This window comes from Mauremys reevesii, linkage group 7 (genome assembly GCF_016161935.1).
Source record: "Mauremys reevesii isolate NIE-2019 linkage group 7, ASM1616193v1, whole genome shotgun sequence".
NCBI classification, from domain to species: Eukaryota; Metazoa; Chordata; order Testudines; family Geoemydidae; genus Mauremys; species Mauremys reevesii.
The window spans coordinates 43,267,940-43,293,649 of record NC_052629.1 but is presented as its reverse complement, the minus strand read 5'-3'; the positions used below and the strand labels follow the sequence as shown (position 1 = coordinate 43,293,649).

Sequence of the window (25,710 nt, the reverse complement as noted above, 5' to 3'; positions counted from 1 at the left end):
TTTTGTGGTTTTAAAAAAAGGAGTTTTGCTCTGTTTTTATTGTGTGAATGGCACACAAATAAAAGGGAAAAACAATTGAGTATGTAAGGTGGAGGAGCAAAACTAACAATATACAAAGTGTTTTAAAATGCACAAATTAAAGAAATGGGGAGGGGGAAATTCTTCCTCTAAGATCTTCCATTTATAGTAAACTAGTTGTTGTTTGTAACAATAATAGGTAACATTTTCATACAGTGTGTTATTTTTAAGTTGATGGTGTTCTATAATTTTATGGGTTAATTTTTCCCCTCCCTTTATGGTGGTGCTACTCAGGCTTTGGCTACACTTGCACTTCAAAGCGCTGCCGCGGCAGCACTTCAAAGCGCTAAGTGTAGTCAAAGCGCCAGCGCTGGGAGAGAGCTCTCCCAGCGCTGTCCGTACTCCACCTCCCTGTGGGGAATAAGGTACAGTGCTGGGAGCTGCGCTCCCAGCGCTGGGGCTTTGACCACACTGGCGCTTTGCAGCGCCGCAATTTGCAGCGCTGGAGAGGGTGTGTTTTCACACCCTGCTGCAGCGCTGCAAATTTGCAAGTGTAGCCAAGGCCTCAGTTGAAGCCAGTGGGATTGTACTGGTATAACTCAGGCCCTGATCCTGCTAACAGTTACACATGTGAGTAATTTTACATCTATGAACAGCCCAACTGAACCACAAACACAGATCCTTTCACCTGTGTAGTGTCCTGTTCACTTCAGTGGTGTTTTGTAAGGATACAGAAGTCCACAATATTAGGTCATGTTGCAGTGTTAGAGCTGCAAATATTGCATGATTTTAGAAGAATAAACATTCTGAAAGATACTTCTAAAATTTCATAGAAAATGTTGTCATGATTCTGAAATGGAGTTTGACTTTTAGTATTAAATAAAAAGTAAGCTAATTTGCTGAAAGGAAATTTACAAGTTATACATGTCCAGGCATGGGGAAAGGTTAACGCTTAATTCACAATTCATGTATCATTAGAAATTCTTAATGAAATTACGTTACAAAATAAAGTTAAACTTTTTAACTCAAATAACTATTATTAATGTTGTCTGCACTCATTATTGAATGTTCGGTAAAAATGATTGATTCTCTTTTACTTAGCTTGTAAAATTTATGTATTAAGTTTCCCGAAACAGAAGAGCATTTAAAATTTCTTTCCAAATTTCAAAAGTGAGGTGTAAATTTGTATATCTTTAAATCCATAAACACAAGCTTATCCATTAAAAATAGACAAGCTTCTGAAAATTATTTTTGGCATTTATTAATCTTTTAAACTAATATTATTGTATTGACTAAGAAGGCCACTTATTGCCTTCACTAGCTGACCTGGGATGCAGTCAAAGGCAGAACTCCCATTTACTTCAGTGGGACCAGATTTCATGTCTGGTGTTTGTTTTAGTCCTTTAAATATTGTATGGAGTTAGTGTATTCAGTGACAAAATATACCAAAGATTTGATCCTGCAGTTATTACTCAGGCAAAGTTTCCATTACTTCATTAAGAGTCTTGCCTGTGTCAAGGCTTCAGGATTTAAATCAATCACTTATGCAGGATATTTAACCCATACAGAGAGGCTTTTACTAAGTAAATTCTTTTTTCATAGAATCATAGGATTGGAAGGGACCTTGAGAGGTCATCTAATCCAGGCTCCTGCACTCATGGCAGGACTAAGTATTATCTAGACCAGGGGTGGGCAAACTTTTTGGGGCGAGGGCCACATCTGGGTGAGGAAATTGTATGCAGGGCCAGGGCAGGGGGGGTGGAGTGCGGGATGTGGAGGAAGGGGCTCAGGACAAGGGATTGGGGCAGAGAAGGGGTGCAGAGTGTAAGAGGGGGCTCTGGGAAGGGGGTTGGGGTACAGGAGGGGTGCAGAGTGCAGGACGGGGCTCAGGGCAGGGAGTTGGGGTGCAGGGTGCAGCAGGGAGCTCAGGGCAGGTGGTTGGAATGCACAGGAGTGCAGAAAGGGGCTCAGGGCAGGGAGTTGGGTGCAGGAGGGGTGCGAGGTACAGGCAGAGGGCTTAGGGCAGGAAGTTGGGGGGCAGGAGGGGTTTGAGCTCCAGCCCGGTGCCGCTTACCTAAAGTGGCTCCGGGGTGGCAGTGGCACACACCAGGGCCAAGGCAGGCTCCCTGCATACCTGCCCTGTCCCCACGCCACTCCAGGAAGTGCTGCGGCCCCTGGGGGGCGGGGCAGAGGGCTCTGCGTGCGCACATGGAGCCCTTTGCCTCCCGGCCCGGGGGCTGCTTCTGAGAGCAGCGCCGGGCCCGCAGCACCACCAGGGGTAATCCCGTGGGCCATAGTTTGCCCATCCCTGATCTAGACCATCTCGGACAGGTGTTTGTCTAACCTGCTCTTAAAATCTGCAATGTTGGAGATTCTACCACCTTCTTAGGCAATTTATTCCAGTGCTTAACCACACTGACAGGAAGTTTTTCCTGATATCCAACCTAAACCTCCCTTGCTTCAATTTAAGCCCATTGCTTCTTGTCCTATCCTCAGAGGTTAAGAAGAACAAATTTTCTTCCTTCTCCTTGTAACAACCTTTTAGTAATTGAAAATTGTTATCATGTCCCCTCTGTCTTCTCTTTTCCAGACTAAACAAACCTAATTTTTTCATAGGTCATGTTTTCTAGACCTTTAATCATTTTTGTTGTTCATCTCTGGACTTTCTCCAATTTATCCACATCTTTCCTGAAATGTGGGGCCCAGAACTGGACACACTACCCCAGCTGAGGCCTAATCAGTGCAGAGTAGAGCAGAAGAATTACTTCTCATATCTTGTGAACAACATTCCTGGTAATACATCTCAAAATGATGTTCGCTTTTTTTTGCAACAGCGTTACACAGTTAACTCAGATTTCACTTGTGGTCCACTATGATCCCCAGCTCCCTTTCCACAGTATTCCTTCCAAGGCAGTCATTTCCCATTTTGTAATATACAAATCCATAGAAGTATCTCAAAGCAAAATACAACAAATATTAAAGTACTGTGTATGGTATAGCTAAAGAAATTAAGTGGAATCACTTTTTATTAGCTTTAACAGCCCAGGCTTAAAAGCTATTCACCCACCCTTGCCATCATGATTCAACATTTTTTGGGGGAAAAAAATTAAATGATAGAATTTTCAGTGCTAGTTCAGTGGTCAGTAGCCTGTGTCACATCATGAATAGCTGATTATGAACAAATATACATATTGCTGTTTCATTTCTGGTGTCTGTCTTGTTATATTTAATCAACTGTCCAGTTAAACATGGCCCAAAATTTAGTTTTTGTAAAATAAAATTATCAAGGAACCTATGACTAAAAGAAAAGTTTCTATAAATCCAAAAAAGTGTATTTTTTATTCAAATAAGCATTGTCCTGCACTCTTGCAGTCTGAGCTTTACAGAATTGTTCTTGTGCATAAGAACATTAAGAGTGAAACTTGTTAAAAAGAAAAGTGAAAGTCCCAGCAGAGTGCAATAGAAAATGGAAACAGAATGAAGAGTGTGCTAGCTGCTTTAGAGATATAAAAGAATACACAGTCCATATTTCAAAGATCTTTCAATCTAAATAGACAAAATACAGATGAAAGATGTTGGGAAGTGCTGCAGCACACAAGGTAGGTGATTGGTGACACACACCTTGTCAGTCCTGTGACTTTTTTTTCATCTGAAGTATCTGTAGTCAAACTTTTAATGTATCTGTCACTGACTTGTTTGTTCCTTACTGAAACTGTAACAATGCCCTCATTTTAACCTTTTGAAAACAGGACTAGAGCATTGCTAAAAACAGAAATTGTTCAGGCCTGGAAAGGGGTGTGTATTTGAGATCTCTGTTTTTTATGACATAAAACAAGTTCTCTCAAGTCTGCAGATAAACATGCCTAATATTTATTGGCTGTGTCTGAAGTAGATTGGATCCAAGTACATTATTGGAGTGCAACAAGTAATAAATAATAAAATTAGTGGCAGAACAGAAAAACAAAAAGTAATGTAACCAGATTCAAAAGTATTTGTATTAAGGAACTAGATGGCTCACTGTTTTGATAATAGAAGGTAGAATATGTTACTTCTAAGTCACCAGTTCAAATCTAAGATGTGCTGATAGTGAATGAAAATTGCTTCTACCTGGTGCCAGTTTGGTGTACTAGAACTATATAAAGTGAATTGTGGCTTCTGTCTCTAGTGAACACAGATCCACAATATGCTGACTATCCTATCTAATGACATGCTTTTTAGTATTCTCAGTAGACAAGACAGTGTATTCATATGCTATTGTGATGGACACTGTATAAATATGTAGACAGAGCAACTAGCTTTAATAGATGGATACAGAGACTGAACTTCTCTTGCCTCTAGAGGTAATCACTCCAAATTTGAGTTAATGTGAGGAAATGCACATTGCTACGGATCATACCACATTTCTTTTATGGATTAACAGAGCACTACATTTTCCGGTGTTATCAGCATCACTTTTATTTCACTACATTTCAGTTTAGAAAACAAATGCTAAAATGTATTTTAAAAAAAAGTAGTAAGAAGAAGACAAGATACTAGGTTGAATTAGCATCTCTGAGAGTAGAAATACAATTCTGTGCTCAGCTTCTCTTTTATCCTTGTCCTGAGGTGTGTGTTGAGTGACTGTTGGGGGAGGAGCACAATCCTTTGCTATTTGAAATTCTATCCTGTTCTCCCTGAGGCTTCTCTAACCTGGCAGGGAAGTTACCTATCTACTTACTGTAGCAATGGGTCTGATGGAAATAATTTTAAAGCTCAGTGCACATTTTAAATTCATACTCAAATACAAGTTTTCTCCTTAGTGCAGTTGCCTTTGAGGGCGCTAATTTAGAGACTTGGGAGCCAGAAATGGCTCCAAACTACAGCATAGATACCACTGATACATACCATCATTTAGGAGCTGATCCTGTATACCTTATTCATGTGTGTAGTCTCATTGAAGTTATTAAGCAAGAAGGGTAGCAGGATCAGGCCCTTGAGGCCTGATTGTGAGAGGTCCTGAGCACACCAAACCCCCATTGTTTTTAATGTGAGTTGTGGGTGCTCAGCACCTTTTGGGGATCAGGCCTTTAGAGAGAGAATTAGGAGCTATAGGTGAAGAAAAGATATTGGTTCTCTTATTCTGTCTTTCTGAAACTGGATCATGCACAAGGAAATAGTTCCAAATAGTGAAAGAAGCTGTGAAGAAAAATCTCTCTCTCTGTGGAGAGACAATCTGGGGAAAGATGCTTGCTATTTGAGGAGCACAGATAAGAGTATAGATAAAATGGAGATGAGATTGGAAAGAGGGGGAGGGAGGTAATAGCTACAGAGAATTTATGTTGGATTTTTTAATGGACAGGAAGCTAGTGAAGATTTCTGGGGATTGGATGATGTGTTCCTAATACAAGTATGGATGGGATGAAACTATATTTTGAGCAAACCTGGAGCTTAGGGGAGTTGAAGGTCATAAAGAAAGAATTACTGGAATAAGAAGCGGAGGGATCAGTGAAAGTTTTGGCAGAGGGGCAGTCTAGTGTCAGGTCTGGGAAATGTTCTGAAGGTGAGCTCAAGTGAATTTACTGACCCCAAAGACACAGGAAGCAAACTGGTTTGATGACAAGCCAAACATTTAGGACCTGACAGCAGGGATGAATATGAAATTTGTGTGGAAGGAGCAAGTAGAATCAGTGTTATAGCTGAATACTTACTGGTACCTTTTAAAAATATTCAGATCAATATTAATAAGAGGAGAGTCATTCTGAATGGTGTTTCCATTCTAAACAATATGTGAATTGACATTGCTTTAAAAGTTCTGTTCCACCAGATCTGTTGTCATTCCACTCATTCCTGAATAGATAACTGGTTTGCTAAGAGGAGGCAAAGGGTATGGGAAACTTCAAAGATAGAAAGAGTTTGCTAATAGTGTGGTGTGAGGTTGCTTTTGACATTTCTGTTTTTCATAATATGGAAAGAAAAAATAAAACGCTACATTTGTAAATCAGGAATTAACCTTTTTCTCAGGTACTGGGTGATCTCATTTATTATCTTTAAAAGCAGCCAGTACCAATGTTTTGTCCATTTTGGCCTTCTCCTGAGTCTAAATTTCTTTTCTTTTCAACATTAGTCCTTACTGGAAATGCTCCATTTCAAAATCCAGTATTTCCTCCTAGTCTTCAAATCCTCCATGAGTTGCTTTCTCTACCTCTTTCTTTTTTACAGTCTGTTCCCAGCACCCATTAAGGAGAAAATGCAGTGACCAAAGATTTAAGCAGAGGGGAGTGGTAAACTCAGGGTATGTCTACACTACAAGAGTAGTTCGATTTAACTTAGGTCGAATTTGTGGATTCGACCTTATGAATTCGAATTTGTGTATCCACACTAAGGACACTAATTTGACTTTGTGAGTCCACACTAACGGGGCAAGTGTCGACATTGGAAGTGGTGCATTCTGGGCAGCTATCGCACAGTTCCCGCAGTCCCTGCTTCCCATTGGAATGCTGGGTAGAGCCCCCAATGCCTGCTGGGGGAAAAATGTGTCGAGGGTGGTTTTGGGTAACTGTCGTCATTCAACCGTCACTCCCGCCCTCTCTCCCTGAAAGCGCCGGCAGGAAATCTGTTACCGCACTTTTCTGGTCAGTGACAGCGCGGATGCCACAGCACTGCGAGCATGGAGCCCGCTGCGATCATCACTGCACTTATGGCCGTTGTCAACTCCTCGCACCTTATCGTCCACCTCTTCCACAGTCAGCTGCTGAGAAATCGGGCGAGGAGGCTCCGGCAGCGCGGTGAGGACATGAAGTGTCAGAGTGGCACAGACCTCTCACAAAGCACGGGATCCCACGCCGCGGAGATCATGGTGGCAATGGGTCACGTTCATGCTCTGGAACGGCGATTCTGGGCCCGGGAAACAAGCACGGACTGGTGGGACCACATAGTGCTGCAGGTCTGGGATGAATCACAGTGGCTGCGAAACTTCAGGATGCGTAAGGGCACTTTCCTTGAACTGTGTGACTTGCTGGCCCCTGCCCTGAAGCGCCAGGACACCCAGATGCGAGCAGCCCTGAGTGTGCAGAAGCGAGTGGCCATAGCCCTCTGGAAACTTGCCACGCCAGACAGCTACCGGTCAGTAGCGAACCACTTTGGCGTAGGCAAATCTACCGTGGGGGTTGCTGTGATGCAAGTAGCCCACACAATCGTTGACCTACTGCTCTCAAAGGTAGTGACCCTGGGAAACGTCCAGGTCGTCATAGATGGCTTTGCCGCGATGGGATTCCCAAACTGCGGTGGGGCTATAGATGGCACTCACATCCCTATCCTGGGACCGGCCCACCAGGCCAGCCAGTATATTAACCGAAAGGGCTACTTTTCAATGGTGCTGCAAGCACTGGTGGACCATAGGGGACGTTTTACCAACATCTACGTCGGGTGGCCGGGCAAGGTTCATGACGCGCGTGTGTTCAGGAACTCTGGTCTGTTTAGACGCCTGCAGGAAAGTAGTTTCTTCCCGGACCACAAAATAAGTGTTGGGGATGTGGAGATGCCTACAGTGATCCTCGGGGACCCAGCCTACCCGCTAATGCCCTGGCTCATGAAGCCCTATACAGGCGCCCTGGACAGTGACAAGGAGCTCTTCAACTACCGGCTGAGCAAGTGCAGAATGGTGGTGGAGTGTGCTTTCGGACGTCTCAAGGGGAGATGGAGGAGCTTACTGACTCGCTCGGATCTCAGCGAAACCAATATCCCCATCGTTATTGCAGCTTGCTGTGTGCTCCACAATTTCAGTGGTTACATACCCCGTTCACCAGGTTTCCCCCCTTCCAACAGACGTTTAAAAATAAAGTTATTGGAACATTTTTAATTCACAAAGTTTTCTTTACTAACGAATTCGCATTCAAGGGTTCAAACAGGGACGCAGACTGTGGTGGGTACGGTGTGCAGTGATGTACAGACCGCTTCTACACTCGAGGGCTGACAGGCTCCTGCTCCTACAGCGGTCTCTGCGGGGAGGACGGTTACAGGAGGGTGTGCAGGAAGGGGTGGGTTTGCAGGAAGGGGTGAGGGGTGTGTGGGAAGGGTGAGTAGGTGTAGGGGGATGATGGCTCTGGCTGGGGCTCAGGGCATCGGAGAGGTTCATGGCTAGGGTGGAAGGGCATGGTAAGGGCAGCCTGCCTTGCCATTTGTGGATGCCAGGCGCTCGGACCCTGGGGCAGCATACACCTCCCAGACTGACCTGGGGCAGCAGACACCTCCCAGACTGACCCGGGTGCCTAGTGACTGCACTCTGTGTGTGACCTGCTGTTGATCCTGCCCCCATGTCTGTACCCTGGTAATGGTGGCTGTCCTATGCAATTAACAAACCCCTATCTCCCCTTCACACAAAGTCTTCTGCAAAGAAACATGATGGAAACAGTAATGAACAGCAAACTATTTGTAATACTCAACTACACAGTTGGGGGATGAAACTGGGATTTTGGATTGGGTGAGCCAGGAAGGGAAGCAATTCTCATACTTTAGGGAATGAGAGCTGTTTGGTACATGAGCGCTCTGCTGGGGTGGAGTGACAGTTTTCAGGGCCCCGAGCGCCTCCTTCTTGTGATTTTGGGTGAGGGGGACAGGATTTTGTGGCGGAGGGCGGTTGCAGATACAGTTCAGGGGGGCTCTCTGCTCCTGCCTGCGGTCCTGCAGAACATCCACAAGGCGCCGGAGCGTGTCCGTTTGCTCCCTCATTAGTCCAAGCAGCGTTTGAGTCGCCTGCTGGTCTTCCTGCCGCCACCTGTCCTCCCGTTCGCTGTGCGAGCGCTGCTGCTGAGAGAGGGTCTCCCTCCACTGGCTCTGCTGGGCCACCTCGGCTCTGGAGCAGGCCATCAGTTCAGCGAACATCTCGTCCCGAGTCTTTTTCTTTCGCCGCCTAATGTGCGCCAACCTCTGTGAGGGGGATGCCGGGGCAGTTCGGGAAAGAGCCGCAGCTGTGTGATGGGGAAAAGGAAGTGATTTCCTTGCAAAGATACATGTTTGCGAACAGTGAACACAGTCTACTCAGTTTCTGTGAACAAGACCATACAGGGCATCTATCTCATGTGCTCTCAGGACAAGTTCGAATTTTCGGCATTCGCTTTCATTGCCTGGGGTCTTGCACTGGAGATTGGACAAGCGGGGCAGGACAGCAGAATCCATGTAGCAGCCAGGCCTGGTAGGCTGTAAACTTTAGGCTGCTTAACAGTTAATGGATAGCAGTGCCCTCCTGCTGCAGGCAATCTGGAAAGCATAAAGTCTGACCCTGTTCCAGCCCCTCGCGGCTGTCCCCGGGAAAGATCCCTGTATGCTTTTCCTCTGCAGCCTCCACCACGTGGCTGTTAAACGACGGTCATTGTTATGCAAAGGAAAAGTCAAGCATTCACAATAGTAACATTACAGTAATTCCCCTAATTAGATGCAGCAGTCGCCGAGTGAGATCACCCTGAGGCGGGTCACTAGGAGAGACAGAGAGCGCATGCTGCGTGAATCCCTGCACAGACCAGGGCCCTATGCTGCCATGCAGGTCGAGGCAATGCTCCCACTGTACCTCAGGATGGCCTGGCGCGGAAGAGTGTGCTTCCATGGAGCACCCAATAAGGCACCTCTCCCCAGGAACCTCCTGCGGAGGCTTTTCGAGTACCTCTACGAGAGCTTCGTGGAACTGTCCCAAGAGGATTTCTGTTCGATCCCTATATGTATTGACCTTCTTTTCATATAGTTTTTATTCCTGTTTTTTAAAAAATAAATGTTTACATGTTTATAGCACTTACCGACTGATCCTTCCCCTGATTCAGAGTCCGGGTTAACGGCCGGGGAGGGTTGGTAGGGGATCTCTGTGAGGCTGATGAAGAGATCCTGGCTGTCGGGGAAAGCAGTATTGTAAGCGCTGTCGCCTGCCTCGTCCTCCACAAACCCTTCCCCATCGGCAAACATCGCCGAGAAACTGCCCATCGACGCTATCCCATCCTCAGAGTCCACGGTCACTGGTGGGGCAGTGGTGGCAGACCCACCGAGAATGGCATGCAGTGCCTCGTAGAAGCGGCATGTCTGGGGCTGGGCTCCGGAGCGTCCGTTTGCCGCTTTGATTTTTTGGTAGCCTTGTCTCAGGTCCTTGATTTTCACGCGGCACTGCGTTGCATCCCGGCTGTATCCTCTGAGTGCCATGGCTTTGGAGACCTTCTCGTAGGTCTTTGCATTCCGTTTTTTGGAGCACAGACTCATCGCCCCACACAGCGATCAGATCCAAGACTTCCCGGTCAGTCCATGCTGGGGCCCTCTTTCTACTCTGAGATTCCCTGGACTCCTCTGCTGGAGAGCTCTGCATCGTTGCCAGTGCTGCTGAGCTCGCCATGACGTCCACACAGGAAATGAGATTCGAACTGGCCAGACAGGAAAAGGAATTCAAATTTTCCCGGGGCTTTTCCTGTATGACTGATCAGAACATCTGAGCTCGGACTGCTGTCCAGAGCGTCAACAGAGTGGTGCACTGTGGGATAGCTCCCGGAGCTACTAAGTTCGATTTGCATCCACACCTAGCCTAATTCGACATAGCCATGTCGAATTTAGCGCTACTCCCCTCGTCAGGGTGGAGTACCGAATTCGAACTACAGAGCCCTCTAGGTCGAACTAATTAGCATCCTGGTGTGGACGGTTGCACGGTTAAATCGAATTAACGCTGCTAAATTCGACATAAACTCCTAGTGTAGACCAGGCCTTAGAGATCATTTGCATGAACTCTTTGTCTCCCAACTGAAGTTACAACATTGACCTAAAGAGGTTGGGAGTCGTGGTTTTTGTTTTTTAAATATGGTCCTACATTAGGGGACCTTTTTGCTGAACAGATTTGCCATTATCCATAACCTTTTAGGTGTTGCATGTCCTAAAATGCTTTGGATGTTTTTCTGGTAGACTGAGTCCCAGATGCAGGATAGGAGAACTTTAAAAAAGGCGAGAGCTGGAATTGGAATATAGTTGGAGTATTTTATTTCACTGTTTGAACTGGAAGGGGGAGGGAAAGAACTAATAGTGTGACTCCTTTCCTTGACTAGCACAGTTTTTGCTCCATAGATCACAGATGAAGTACACAGAACTCAATTTTGAAAAAGTAAAATCAATTGTCCTTGCAGGTTTCAAGGATAGAGTGAGCACATTTATCAACAATGTGGGGATGTACTGGTGTACTAGCTGATTATATTGAAACTAAGGGATTGTCTCCCATTTCTGCATCCTCAGTTGCCTAACTGCTCCTCCATACCTTACTTGAGTTCTGGTCCCACCTGTCACTGGTCTGAGACCTGGTGTGCTACTTTCTGGATTCCTTGTGTGCCAACTGGGGCATTTCAAATTCTGATCTTGTGTTCCAGATCACACCCACAATTTGCATTGTTCCAACACGCACAGAAGCAAACAGTGAGGTGGGCAGATGGCATACAGAGGCAGTTGCGTCCCAAGTTTGTCATGAATGTCAGGGGCTGCTGCAGGTCATTGCATGGGAAGGTGGGTTTGCAGAGGGCAGTGAGTTGGAAGCTAGCGGTTGTAGGCCTCATTCTCATCTCATTAATAACTTTGCACTGTTGCAATCACTCAAATGGGTTTTCCCTTGATTTACTCTGGTACAAGTGAGAGGCAAATCAGACATAGAAGCTGGTGTGGGTGTGTCTGCACAACACACTAAATCTGAGTCTGCATGATGCAGGCTTGCATATTCAGTGTTTCCAAGCCCACACTTGAGCATCCATACTTCATTGGAAACCTGAGCCCCACAACCATGCTGGTGCATCCATACTGCACTACACAGACCCAAGTCAGAACTTGGGTGTATACCGCTATATCCCAGGATTCCTAGGGCCTTCTCCTGCTGACGCTGCTCTAGGGTTTGGTTCATAGTGGGTTGTGGGAGAACTTGTGTGTCTGTCCCATGGGAGTTGGCCAGAAGTATTTTAGGTGATTTTAGCCTGCGAACACATCCAGCCAAGCCATTTTGTGTTTGCACACTACCAGCAGCTGGAGCCATCATCATAGATCCCAGCGTGGTGGAAGAACTTCTCCACCTTATGCTGTCACTCCTATTTCAAGCATCTGCAAGACACTGTGGGACATTTTGGTGACAATTTTTGAACTGCTGAAGGCACCTCAGGGGATATTGACATGCCAGCTGCGATGCTGATGCTGCTCATGACAGTTGTCTTAGCCACAGATTTCCCCCATGTAGACCAGTGCTTCTGGAACTAGGCTACAAGCACAGATTGGTGGGACTACATCATCATGAGGACCAGGGATGACCAACAGTGGGTCCTGAACTTTTGCATTAAGGAGAACGTGCTCCTGGAGGTTTGTGATTAGTTGGCCCTTGCCCTCCAGTGTGAGCATCCACATGAAGAAGGCCATGGCGGTCCAAAAGTGGGTTGCTATAGCCATCTGGAAGCTGGCTACCCCAAACTGCTTCAGCTCTGTGGCTAACCGGTTTGGAGTTGGCAAATCAACTTTTAGTGGTGGTGTGGCAGCCCCTGAATTGTCCAATGCTGCATAGTTTGCAGGACACAATAGCATGGAGGGGACTCAGGGCATGGGGCTGGAGCAAGAGCTTAACAGTGCCAGTGGAGCCTGCACTCTGGTAACCATAAGCACAAGTAATCACTTGAACAGCTCCTTCTGCTACACTCTCAACCTGAGGTCATGCTCCATAAATCTGTCCACCAGTCTCTCTTAGCTCTGTGCAGCCTCTCTCTCTCTTTCTGCCCTTCTTGCATCTTTATTCTTTTGATGCTCCATTTGGTCCTTCTGGAACTCTATGTGCCAATTAGTTTTGTCTAGAATCTCCTCCATCAGCTCATCCCAGACTCTCTTTCTCCTTGCCCGCAATGGGTGGGTCTGCTCCCCCAGGTTGCTGGTGCTGTGTGTCTGCCCTGTGGATGTGAAAGGGCCTTGAAAGAAAAGAGAGGGACCATGTTATTGTCTGACCATGATAAAAAATTACATTTTCCACTCTGTCAAAGAGGCTGCTTTAATACAAGTTCAAAGGATGATAAATTTTATCAATGGGCTTTATTTTATTCACACAAAAACCACTGGCCACTTCACACATCAGTTGGAGCAGCAAAGAAATTCATCACACATGGTAAGATACACATGCAAAATTAAATTTAAATTATTTGTACATCCCCTTCATTTTTTTCAGGGGTGGAGAGGAATTATGAATAGTCTAATCACTAGCTATGGTTTTTCAGTCCTTTTAGGCAGGACTGACTGATAGTCAGGAGGTTGCCAATGGAAGCATGAACTTCTGTTTCAGGTCAGTGGAGGACAGCTATCCTTGTATGAGAAGGAGATATTTGGGCATCTAGTGGCTGACCAGCACATCTCGTAATGGAGGGGGCTTGTGAGTTAGAGGTAGCCCTAGTACATATGGACTATCCTGGATCATAATCAACTATCTGGAGTTCTTACTCTGTGAGAAGTTCACTTTCATCACCAGTCAGCAATGGTGAAACTTCGTGGTAAAGTCAACAAGGTGCTGATTTAACATGAAGATGCAGGAGAATCTCTTTACAAGTACCATGCGTCTGTACAGAGACAAACTGCCTCCCTCTGCTGTAATTTGGACTCTAATATTAAAGCAAGCAATGGATGAAATACACACTCTGATTGTATTTCCAATTGAGCAGGCCACGTGGAAATTAAGGTTGAAATGCTGAGCAGCTGCATTTGAACTAGGAGGTTGCTTGTTCTTGGGAAGCGAGTGGGAAGTGTTGGGATTGAAGGACTGGGAAGCACAGACCCAGGGGATTGTGGGATAGTGTTGGCAGACTCTACAGACCCGAGCCTGGCAACCTAGACTTGTTTTGCATCCATACTGCAAGATGCCTGGGTATTGTCCTAGATCACAGCAGGACTTGGGCTCTGACCTCCCTCCCAGCAAGGTCTGCAGACCCGAGTCCAAAGGAGTTCCTGACTTGAGTCTTTTCTGTGGGTGGAAGGGAGCTTGGGCTCAAACCTGAATCAGAGCCTGATCTTACTGTGCTATGTAGACATACTCTGAATGTGTGAACCTCTTGCTGGCCCTTTCTTGCTCTATTTCTATGAGGGAGGGAGAAAACAGGAGCAGACTGCTGTTTTCCAAATCTCCTATTTGTTTAAGACTCAAGTTTCTTTGAGAGTTCTTTCCAGGTGGGGGTAAGGGCACTAAGTACTGCAAATGTAAACTCCGTCAGCTAGAGCAAACTTTCCAGTTGGAGCTGTAGAGTCCATTGTGAGCAGGTGGAAGAGGAGCTCTGAGCTCTTATCTTTTGTTCTACTTAAAAAAAAAGTGTAAAGAGAAGTGATTGGAGGAGGACAGTTGATCTATTTATTTACTTTGGTTGAATGTACCTTCTTTTATATATTTTGAATAGGCAATGGTGGATACTTCTGAAATCCTAGAGGAAGGGAAGGTCATGAGTGAGGGCATCCCTTTTTGTCCCCTCAGTGAAAAACACCATCATCCCAACCCCTTCAGCAGCTCATCTCACCTATGTATCACCAATCTGATCATCTTCTTCTGCTTCCAAAGGCCCCCTCCACTCCCAGGACAAGTCTCCCCCATGCTCACAAACTGACCTTCGCCTCTGCTAAAACACTTCCACAACTCCTCCTCTGAGTGGTATTCAGAAGTATTCCCAAATGATTAGGGTAAGGGGATATATAACCTCAGTAATTTTTAGAAATACTCTTTTATTTTAATATCGTCTAAAGTTGGAAGGGGCGTCACCAGCTTATTCTTTTGATGCTGCGCCAGTATAACCTATCCTCGTCTTGAGGAGCAGAACATTTTGCATCTGGATTTTTTTAATGTATTGTCATAGGACCCAATTCAATATATTAGCAAAGAAGTGCATAGATAAACCAGTGTACACAGCAGCAAGTATGCAGTTTACTACAAGATATAAACGTTTCAGATTCACTGCCATAGTGCAATATAGTTACTTAAAACTGCCAGAGAGGTCCATGTTGAGATACAGAGCATCAGCCAGTAGGTGGGCCCATGAATCAACTGTTGTTCTATATTTAATGGCAGTCTGCCAGCAAATCCTGTACAAGCCTCCATCATTGGCAGCAATGTGCAGCACACCGTCAGCGTAGAGAGTTATCCCTCAGATACCACCAGCTCTGTGCCAATCCGAATGGACTTGCAGGGAAAACCGTGTGTTCTCAAGTAGTGTGGCAGTAGGTACAGCTAGAATACTGGATGAAGAGAAGCCTTGTGTACAACTGTTCAGCTCCCACACACACATCAGTTCCCTGTGTATGGACACAATGTGCAAGGGAACAGTTGCACTCTCAAGTCATTGCAGTCATTCACGGGGGCTAAGAGTTTGTAGCATTCCTATGAATATCGGACTGGTGTCTGCATTGCAGCTCCATTGTGCAACACCTGGGCAGAACCCCATGCACCCAGTGAAGGGGAAGGATCTTGTCATTTCTTGTTATATAATTCCTCTGGAGTGGCTGATCCCATTAACCGCTCTTGCTGGGATCTGGGTCTGTGTGTTATCTCGTATTCCAGGTCATAGAAGTAATTGTTCTGGGCTACATCTGCTTATCACAGTACCTCATGCTACTGTATGTAGGGAACAAAAGGGTTGAAACCAGGATACCAAGGACCATCATCTTTTACTACATATCAACCAAGAGTGTTTGGTTCTGCATAGAGTTTAGAGATGGCTCTGGACTCCTGTGGTGAATGTTGGTCCATTCTTTGTCACAATATGTAAGCAGAATAAGTGAGGAGTTGTACTAATGGGAAGATGCACAGGCATTTTCTCCTGCATATTTCTGTACTAAGATGAGCTTAGTAGCTGAAAAACAATATTTAACACTATGTAACTATGAACTAATCTCTGCACCGGTATGAGAGAATTCTTCCTTCAGGGTGTCAGGCCCTCATTATTTTTGTTATATAGCTTGTTTAGTGTCAAGAAAAAGGTATAGTCTCTGTCCAAGCTGTCTTGGTATGTTCAGGACACTGTCACTCTTGTTTTAAGAAAAAGTCACCATTAAAGTCTGACCCTTATCAGAAACTTTGTTTCCGATTGACTTTTCATCCATGCAAGGAGCATTAGCAGATGCCTCTGAAGGAGTGGATTAGATTTAATATCTGAAACAAGTTAAATATTCAAGCAATTCTCACAACAGATTCAGCTCCCCCCGGTTTTCTCCTTTATACGCCACACTGTATAGTTTTAGATTGAATATGATTTCTTAGCACTTCACATTTTCCAGACAGAGCAGTATTCACCTTAATGAGGGGGAGGTGAAACAGCTTTTATGGACTCCACTTCATTCTTTAGTCCCTCATTGAAAGTACTCACAGTTTTGTTAATTTTTTTAATCAGATGAGTCTTGTGCTTGAAATCCTGGCTTTTGGAGGCACCATTACTTGCAAGTTTTGCTCCATGGCTGTACAGCTTTCAAGTTTTACAACATAGCTCTCAAGATATATTACCTTCAGGTTGTTCAGTTATAGCAGAGGCTTTTCTTGGACTGTACTTGGTCTGCCAGACCTAGACCCGAGAAAATAATTAAGTGAAACCTGCTCTGCTAAGTCCTCTGTGAATATTTCTTTTTATAACGGGACATAGCAACCTGTGGAACTCATTTCTAGGGGATGTTGTGAAGACCAAAACTATAACTGGATTAAAAAAAGAACTAGATAAGTTCATGGAGGATAGGTCCATCAATGGCTATTAGTAATATGGTCACAGATGCAACCCCATACTCTGGGTATCCCTAAGCCTCTGACTGCCAGATGCTGGGACTGGATGACGGGGTGGATGGGCCACTTGATAATGCCCTGTTCTGTTCATTCCCTTTGAAATATCTGGCATTGGCCACTGTTGGCAAATAGGATACTGCTCTAGATAGACTATTGTTCTGACCCAGTATGGCAGTTCTTACGTTCATATAGCAAGCAAAGAAAAAACAACCTTAGTTATTAAACAAGAATAGCCACTAGAAATTCTGATCACAAGAACACAAATCTGTTGTATTTTGTGACTCTGTGTTAATATCTTTGCACAAGTAAAAGAGAAAAAAAAACCTAGTGGTCAAATGGTACAGAATATGTTCCAATAAAAATTATCAAATGTCATGATAATTCCAGTTCTTATATGGAAAAATGAGATGTAGACCAAACCATGCCAATGACATGATTCATCACGATCTTTTTTCTGCTCAGTGCATATGGATAACTTCCAAAAATGTTAGTGGAAATTATGGAGTACAGGAAATAGTTTGATTTTTAGAATAAAGCCCTTTATTACTGAGGTGACTGGGGCTTTGCACAGGCACAGCAGTGCACCTGCGCACACTTTAGTCACTTGCAGGATTGGGGCCTATGTGACTCTCCAGACAATTTTCAAGCCCAGCAATAATACTAGGTTTGTTAAAATAATTTTATTAAAGAACAGAATGATTGAGTGTATTGCAACAAAAAAATTAAAGGTCTGCTCTGAAGAATCATGTAGTTCACATGATGTGAAGGCAGGGGGCTGGACTCAATGACCTTTCGTGGTCCCTTCCAGTTCTATGAGAAAGGTATATCTCTATCTATTTGGGGGGAGGGATAGCTCAGTGGTTTGCGCATTGGCCTGCTAAACCCAGGGGTGTGAGTTCAATCCTTGAGGGGGCCATTTAAGGAACTGAGGTAAAAATCTGCCTGAGGATTAGTCCTGCTTTCAGCAGGGGGTTGGACTAGATGACCTCCTGAGGTTCCTTCCAACCTCAGTATTCTATGTCAATGGACCTTGTGTGTTGAAGGTGCCAGCTGGTAGGTAAACCAATCTCTGTGAATAAAAGCAAATTGGTACATTGTCCTGTTCTTTTTTCTATGCAACTCTCTGATTCTTCAGAATATGCCTCTCAGTCTGGCAAAGCCCAAAATGCAAGTGAGTGACAATGACCCAGAATGCAAGGAATATAAATTTATTCATGCTGGAATCTTAAATAATTGTGGGGATTCATTCCTTTAACATAAAGAACTCTTTCTTTTACCTCAGTTTCATAATTCTTTGATTCTAAAGGCAAAAGTGAGAGGACACCAATTTTGTGTAGAACATGGGCAACTTTGGAACTGATCTGAGGGATGTGCTCAAAATGACCAGCAACTGAGGGATATACTTCAGAATCCCTTTGTCTCCTGTCATAGAGAGACAATGGCTCTGGCATGGGATAAGGCATTAAAGAGTAGGGGTAGTTTTTCTGTTGACTTCAGGGGGACCACGGTTTCACCCAAGGCCTCCTATTCAGCATGCCCACTTACATGGACTAAGGTAATTGCCTCAGTGTAAGGGCTACCACTTTCTCTGAGCCTGATTTGCTCTGCTTCACACAGGCCCTTGATCAATTGTGAACCATCTTTTTCAGTTTAATTATTGAGTAGACATTATTCTCTTGTTAGATATTCTGTATCAACTGGCATAATATAGTTTATAGTGCCTTTTTGCCTTCCATAACAAGGGTCTTCATACCTATGACAAACTTTCTGTTGAACAGAAAGTACAGTTTCACCTTTCAGTTCACCTTCTTATAAAATGAAATTAAATTAAAAAAAGTCTTAGTTTAAATGCAGCTTCTGGTTCAGATGGTTCAGAGAGGTGCAGCTTATAAGAACATAGGTAAATATCTCAGTTTAATGAAAGTTTGTTAAATAAGGTCTCATATTTTCATAACCTGGTTTCCCTAGATTTTGGTTTACTACATAGTTGCTGAATAATCTGTTTTCACAACCATGACCCAACAGGTCTCGTGATGCCTCTGATAAAATCGATGGTGTTATCTATGTGTACTTTAGGGTCCCCGCTTTCTTATCTTATTTTGTTTATCAAAGAGAAAACTGTTTTAAAGTGAACACCAAGCTCCATCTGGTGTCTGAGCTGTAAATTTAGTTTTGAATGGTGGATTTCTGGAAGCATTGCCTGCTGGGGTGGTTTGATATAAATCAAAATGATTGAAATGACTGAAAGGAAACCTTGATTTAAATAATGGATATTAATCCTCTTTTGCATTTGTACTTTTTTAGTTATTTTCCTAAAGAAAGGTTCATTCTTATTGCTTGATATAACCATTAAAATATGTTGATCTGTAGTTAAATATAGGCTTTAAACTAAATTTGGTGCTTCTTTTTGCTAACCAGGAGATATACTATATGCACATGTAGTTAAGAAATCATATTGCTTAATATAATTATTCAAGAGTCTTAAATTTTACTTATTTTATATTATGAAATAGAGAATGACCCCTATCTTTCTTACTGGATGATCATTTTTTATTCAGGATTTGTGTCACTCTGCATTTGGATGGACAGTAGAATTCAATAAACACGCACAAAAACAGCATTTTAAAATAGTTTATATGATTTAAATAAAACTACTTTAAATATGATAGATATGTAAGAAAAAAAGTGTATTAAAAACATGTTTTGCATTTAAAACTAACTGATTTATTAAGCAGATAAAGTATTAATTGTAGGTAGTGAATTGACAGTTTGTTTCTGGTCACAATTGGCCAGACTTTCAAAAGTATTTAGATGCTGACAGGTGCCTAGTGGGATTTTCTGAAGTGCCAAAGCAGGTTAGGTGTCCAACAGCTATTGAGATCAATGGGAGCTAGTTAGGTGCTTAACCTACTTAGGTGTTTTCAGAATCCCTAGGGATTGCTTCTTTAGATGCCTAAATATCTTTGAAAATCTGGTCCCGTGTCCTTTACATTTTTTAAATTAGTAGATCTGATTCTCTGCCACCGGTTTTTTATTTATAGATCGGAAAACAAGAACAAGCTTTCCTGCTTTTTCAATTCCCAGATGGTTTCTCCACTTTGAATAAAATGAAGAAAATATTGTCTCTGCACCTGTTTGCTAAATTCACACCAAAAATAATTAATGCAAAAGCTTTTCTGCACAGAAACAGGAAGTGTTTCTGAATATTGTAAAGACTGAAAATAATACGGATACATACTTAATGCGGTACATGAAATTATGACATATTTATAATGTGAGTTGACCCCAAAGTTAAAAATGTTTTTCTCCTGAGTCTCTATATAATTAAAAATGCAACACTCTTTAACTTATTAAAATTTGAGGAGAGCATATTGATGTAGGTTTTTTAAAAAAAAAAAAGTTAAATGATTTTAATGGATTGTAGAAAGTTTAGGCCTTAACATAGGTTGTCATAATTTCACATTTAATTTTAAATGGGTTTATTTTTTAAAATAAAAATGTATTTCATTTCAATAAAAAATCAAATTAAAATTAATAATCAATTTCTTAATTAAAAAAGAAATCAAAACATCAATTTTTCTTCACCCAGATGGCCTGCTTTAATGTTTTCTTAAATTACATAGATCCTTCCTTCATAAAGTAATAGCTTGTGTGATGCACATTATTAGCGTTCTTCCCAATATGAAATGTTCCAACTCCGTCTAGTCACCTGACGTGGTTCTGGTAATATATGTGTAGTCCCAGTGAAGATGAAGAACACATTTCACTTAAAAATTATTAAAATATTGAAGTTAAAATGGAAAAATAAAAACATTTGCTCAGTTACATTAGAGAACGTTCAGTGGTCAGAAAGTGCTCTGCTGAGATACAATGCAAACATTCACTTGAGCCATGTATATGTACCAATTTTCCACTTGTCATCAGGAGATCCCCATCAATTTGCCACACAAAAGAAACTTCACGGTGTTCTGTTCCATTAAATATGGTAAAATTCACTCCTGTGCAGAGGGCCTTCACAAGGCCTTATACATTTAAGTCTTGCCTAAACTCTGTGCTAAGGCTTAAGGAGAACTTAAGTGGTGTGTAGAGTTTTATCACAAGCCTTCAGGGATTTGCATATGCTTAGATCCCCACCCATCTCCCCTGCTTTGAAAATGTTATTAATATAGACTTTTTATGTTGTCTTCAGGCAGACCTCAAAGTTGAAGCAGTATTTAGCTGAATGCTGCGAGTTCAGACCTCTCTTAGAGTTTTCCATCCAAATCCTGCTGTCACTTGCAACACTGTGAGCTTGGGATAGAATCTGTCCATTGTTTCAAGCTCTCTGAAGTTTCAGGAAGACAGTTGTGTATTGTGACATGTTTGTGTCACATTTGGAAGGTTTTATTCACAGTGATTAGGACTAGAAACTTTTTATTTTAAATCAAAGTCTAAAACTTGGAAGACTTTGATTAAACTGGTGCAGTGAAGGGGTACCCTCCTAATACTCTTCCTAGAGTCACTATGGTGTATATACAACAGCCTTGATGGTGCATTGTGCAAGAGGTACTGATACTTAATGAAGCATTTAATTGGGTAAAATATAGTTAATCTAAAATCACCGTACAAGTATTACTTACTGCTTAAATCTCTCTTAGAGTGTGTCTACATGGGAAAGGTCTAAATTATAATTTAAGGTGTGAATTTAAACAAATATAGTTATACCAGTTTAACTCTCCATGTGGACACTTAATCAGGAATAAGAGTGATTTCTGGGGGGTTAGCTTATGTTGCTTTAGAAGAGGTTTAAGCTAACCCCCCAAAAGTTACTCTTATACTAAAATAAGAGTGTCCACATGGGGAGTTACACAAGTATAACTATACTGGCTTAATTATATTGGTATAATTATATAGATATAACTGGTAAAACTTTTTCATGTAGACAAGCTCTTAGAACAGGGTTAATCAATTATTTTTTGTCAAGGTCAAAATTTCTTGGGCAAGGTATAGTCAAGGTTCAGACTCCAGAGAAAATAATATTATTAATTATTATTATTTTATTATGTAAATAAAAAGATTTCGGGGTCTGTTCAAAGTCCGATTTGACCAGTAGTCCTCCTAGTGACTACCCCTGCCTTAGACTTTAATCCTTCAGTGAGCTCCACAGAGGCATAAGATGTCTACTTGTACAAAGTTCATTTCAGGATTGAGGCTTGAGGGCCTGACTCTTGTTACGCTAAAGCCCATTACATTTGCACTTATTGCTAGAGTGGTGTAAGGGGTCCTTAGTATAAGTGAGAATCAAGTCCTTAGTCTTCAGATCTTCTTTTATGGATTGCTTGTGCTACTGGCTTGTTCTGCAGCTGCTCTGTTTGCTAATGCTCAATCATGGCATTCCTTACATCAACCATGAAAGGGTTTAATTAGTGTAGGGTCACTGCTTCTTACCTTACAGTTTAAACAGCTGATACAACTATTTTTTGTATTGTTTTTTAGGCAGATTTAGAAAACAAACCAGTAAATGGCCTCAGACCAGAACTCATGGAATGCAGTATATGCGGTCATGGTGAAAAATACAGGGTGAAAACAAATCAAACAGTATCCTTTGAAAATGTACAGTCTAATGAAAAAGAAAGCATGACAGGCTTAGAAGCAGAGAAGTGGACAGATAATGAAAAACCATCATTTAGCATCTGTGTCAATGGAGATATCCACGGAACTGTGACAGATAATGAACACCTGAAAAATTCTGAAGAAGAAAGAGCAGTCTCTCCCAGTGAGTTAGTTGAGCCAAAAAAGTTGTTTGTACAAACCAGTAGAAATGGCATTAAAAATATACATTATCCACCATCAGAATCAGATGTATCACAGACAAAAGTAATTGTAGAAGAAAGGGCAGATTTGACAAACAACTGCAGAGAAAACAACTCCCCTTCACATCAAACAAATACTGCTAATCTGAATAATGTTGTAAGCACTTTGACAACTGGTGTTTGCTGTGCTCATCCAGAAAAACAAGGAAATGTTTTCCTGAGGCAGAAGTCAAACTGTACCTGCAAGACCTTTCAAGGATCTGACAATTTAGTTTTGCAAACTAATTCTATTGTGAATACACAGGAAAGATCATGTTATACACCTGTGCCTGAAAAGGAAGTCCATGTTGAAAAAGATGCTGTTAAAATAACAAACAAAGAGACACAACTTGAAAACTCCTCACTTCAGCCAACTTTTTTGTCCCTGATTAAAAACAGAAATTTAACTGTAGAACAGGTTGTAGCTATTGAAGCATTAACAAAATTATCAGAAGCCCCATTAGAAGCATCTGCACCAGATAAAACAAAAACTATTGAACATGCAGAACAAACAACGTCCCATTTACTCCATAATTACAAAAGGGACATTTCCTGCTCTTTGACTTCTTCTACATTAAAAGAAATCAAAGAGACTTACTTACAGAATGAACAACATCTCTTGAGTCGCTATGCTCGTTCACAGAAGCAGCTCCTTAATAAGGCAGTGTTGTACAATGGTCAAAGTACTGTTTCTGAACCCCATGATAAATCTGTTAATACTACCGGTGGATCATATAGATCACATGTATCCCCAAGAGATACCAAATCTTTATCTGTTTCAATACCTAATGCAAAGTCATGTTCAGGTCATACTACCAAGAAAAACTGTCTGTATGATAAAGTTACCATTGCTACATGTTTCAACAATTCATGTAATGTCCATCAAACAAGTAGCAAATTGAGCCAGTTTGAGAAAAACAAAGCTTATAATGATCTGAACTTGAAAAGTAATTTTGCAATGAAGGAAGGAGGAATTCACAGCCAGGATGAAGAAGATGTAGCTACACAGTTAACTCAACTTGCAGCAATAATTGAATCAAATCATACAAGTCCAGAGCAGAAGAATGATGTAAAGACATCACTTCTCAGTCTAATATCACATGAGATTCAGCCAAAACATAACCAGGACCAGTGCCTACTGAAGAAAAAACAATCTGTGTTTATAAGGCACAATTATAGCTCATTGTTAGTAAAGCAAAAACAGCCAACACATAAAAAAGGAAAAACTGTACCATGGAAACAAAGACACAAAAAGAAGCCTCAAGTACCGGACTATCAAGAAAATAATCAAAAACAGCAAGAGCAGTTGGCATACCAGCATAATGAATTGCAGGACATTTGGATATCATCAAAACCACTTGATCGTACCATGCCACGGGATTTGAAAATAGCTGCATCAAAAAAAAAATCTCCCAGAACCAAAGTACAGAAGGAACTGAATCAAAGTAATTTATCATCACAACAAAAAACTAGATTATTTCTTCCACAAACTCAGATAAAAATCCATAGACATCTACCTGAGGTACCATGGGAGAAAACAAAAGACAGGCTGTTTGGCTGTGAAGTAGTAACTGAGCACATTAAAACTGTAGGGTCCAGTGACACACTAGGTATTGATCCACTGAAAAGTGACATTGTTGTTACCTCTTCACAATACAATGGCCTGCTCTCCAGTAATCCTATGGTTGCTTCACAACTTAAAACAGAATCGTGTTCAAACAGACCAAGTGAAAATGTACAGATGTTTACAGAAAAATATAATAATTCTCAGGTACAGCAAACAATGAATGTCATTCAGACATATCCCTTGCCTCAAACACTTAATCAGTCTAACCAGAGAGCTCATGAGATATCTGATGAAGATCAAGCAAATTTTCAGCAGAATGCTGCAGAGCAACAATTGGATCAGAAGTTGCAAACACTCCCAGTTACCTGTTGTGAGACCCATTTACCACACACAATAGAAACTCTCAGGAATATAGATTGTGCAGGTGAAATTACAGTTCTGACATCAACAAGCTTGGGTACTGAAAACCCCCAGAGTATAGGTGACTTGGGATGTTCTCCGGCAAAGAATACACTCAGCAGTTTTCTTGAATCTCCTATGAAGTTCCTAGACACTCCTACAAAAAATCTGATCGATACACCTACCAAAAAAGGACAGTCTGAAATTCCAATCTGTGACTGTGTTGGTAAGTGCCTATTAGGTAATTATTGCATGAACCTTTCAAATAATATATATTCACATCACTCCTCTTAATAGAAGAAAGCACCTTTTTAATATTTTTATGTGCAGACCTCTGTCTCCATGAGGGTCATTGTTTGCTGCGACCTTGCCAATTAGACATCAAGGGGAGGGAGGAAGGTGCTTTTCCCCCACCCCATCTTATGTGGGTAACTTCAGTGAGGTGGTTTTATGGGCTTTCTCTGCCTTGCAGCTGGTAAGTTTTAAGTCACCAGATCAGTGATTGGCCTGTGTGGGGAGGGAGAGACATTCATTCATCCCTCCAGCTAAGGGCCATTTTCACACCTTTGACTTTGTGACTACTGGCTTGGTGCATGGGAGTGGGCTCCAGTTCATCAATCATTATTTTCAAGGTTAGGAAGGAATTTCCACATGACAGATTGGCCAAGCCACAGGGATTTTTTTGCCTTCTTCTAAATACTGCACAGGGATGACAAGGCAGGGGAGAACATTCATACCTAGAATTTGAGATAGGGCACAGATATGGGTGGTCATGATGCCTTAATTGGTGGTCCTTATGACTGGTTTGTCACAACTGTGGTGGGAGTCCTTGCGGAAGGATTATGGATGTCTGTTATCCCAGAGTCTCAGGGCTTGTCTACATTACAGGGGGGTCGATCTAAGTTACACAACTTCAGCTATGTGAATAATGTAGCTGAAGTCGGCGTACCTGGATCTACTTACCATGGTGTCTTCACTGCGGTGTGTCGACGGGAGACGCTCGCCCGTCAATTCCCCTTGCGTTTCTCGTTGAGGTGGAGTACCGGAGTCGACGCTAGAGTGATAGGCAGTCGATGTATCGTGTCTATACTAGACACGATAAATCAACGCCTGCTGGATCGATCGCTGCCCATCGATCTTTCCAGTAGTGT

General features: G+C 42.5%; 1 protein-coding gene across 4 annotated transcripts in view; it reads left to right on the top strand.

Annotated features, from left to right (window-relative positions):
* Positions 1-25,710, top strand: part of TET1 (tet methylcytosine dioxygenase 1) — a 124,579-nt gene that overhangs the window by 28,767 nt on the left and 70,102 nt on the right. For all 4 annotated transcript variants that reach the window (XM_039481019.1, XM_039481020.1, XM_039481022.1 and 1 more), the window contains one exon: positions 22,238-24,785. In XM_039481019.1, the coding sequence (XP_039336953.1) occupies positions 22,238-24,785 (2,548 nt within the window). The remainder of the gene's footprint in view (positions 1-22,237; positions 24,786-25,710) is intronic.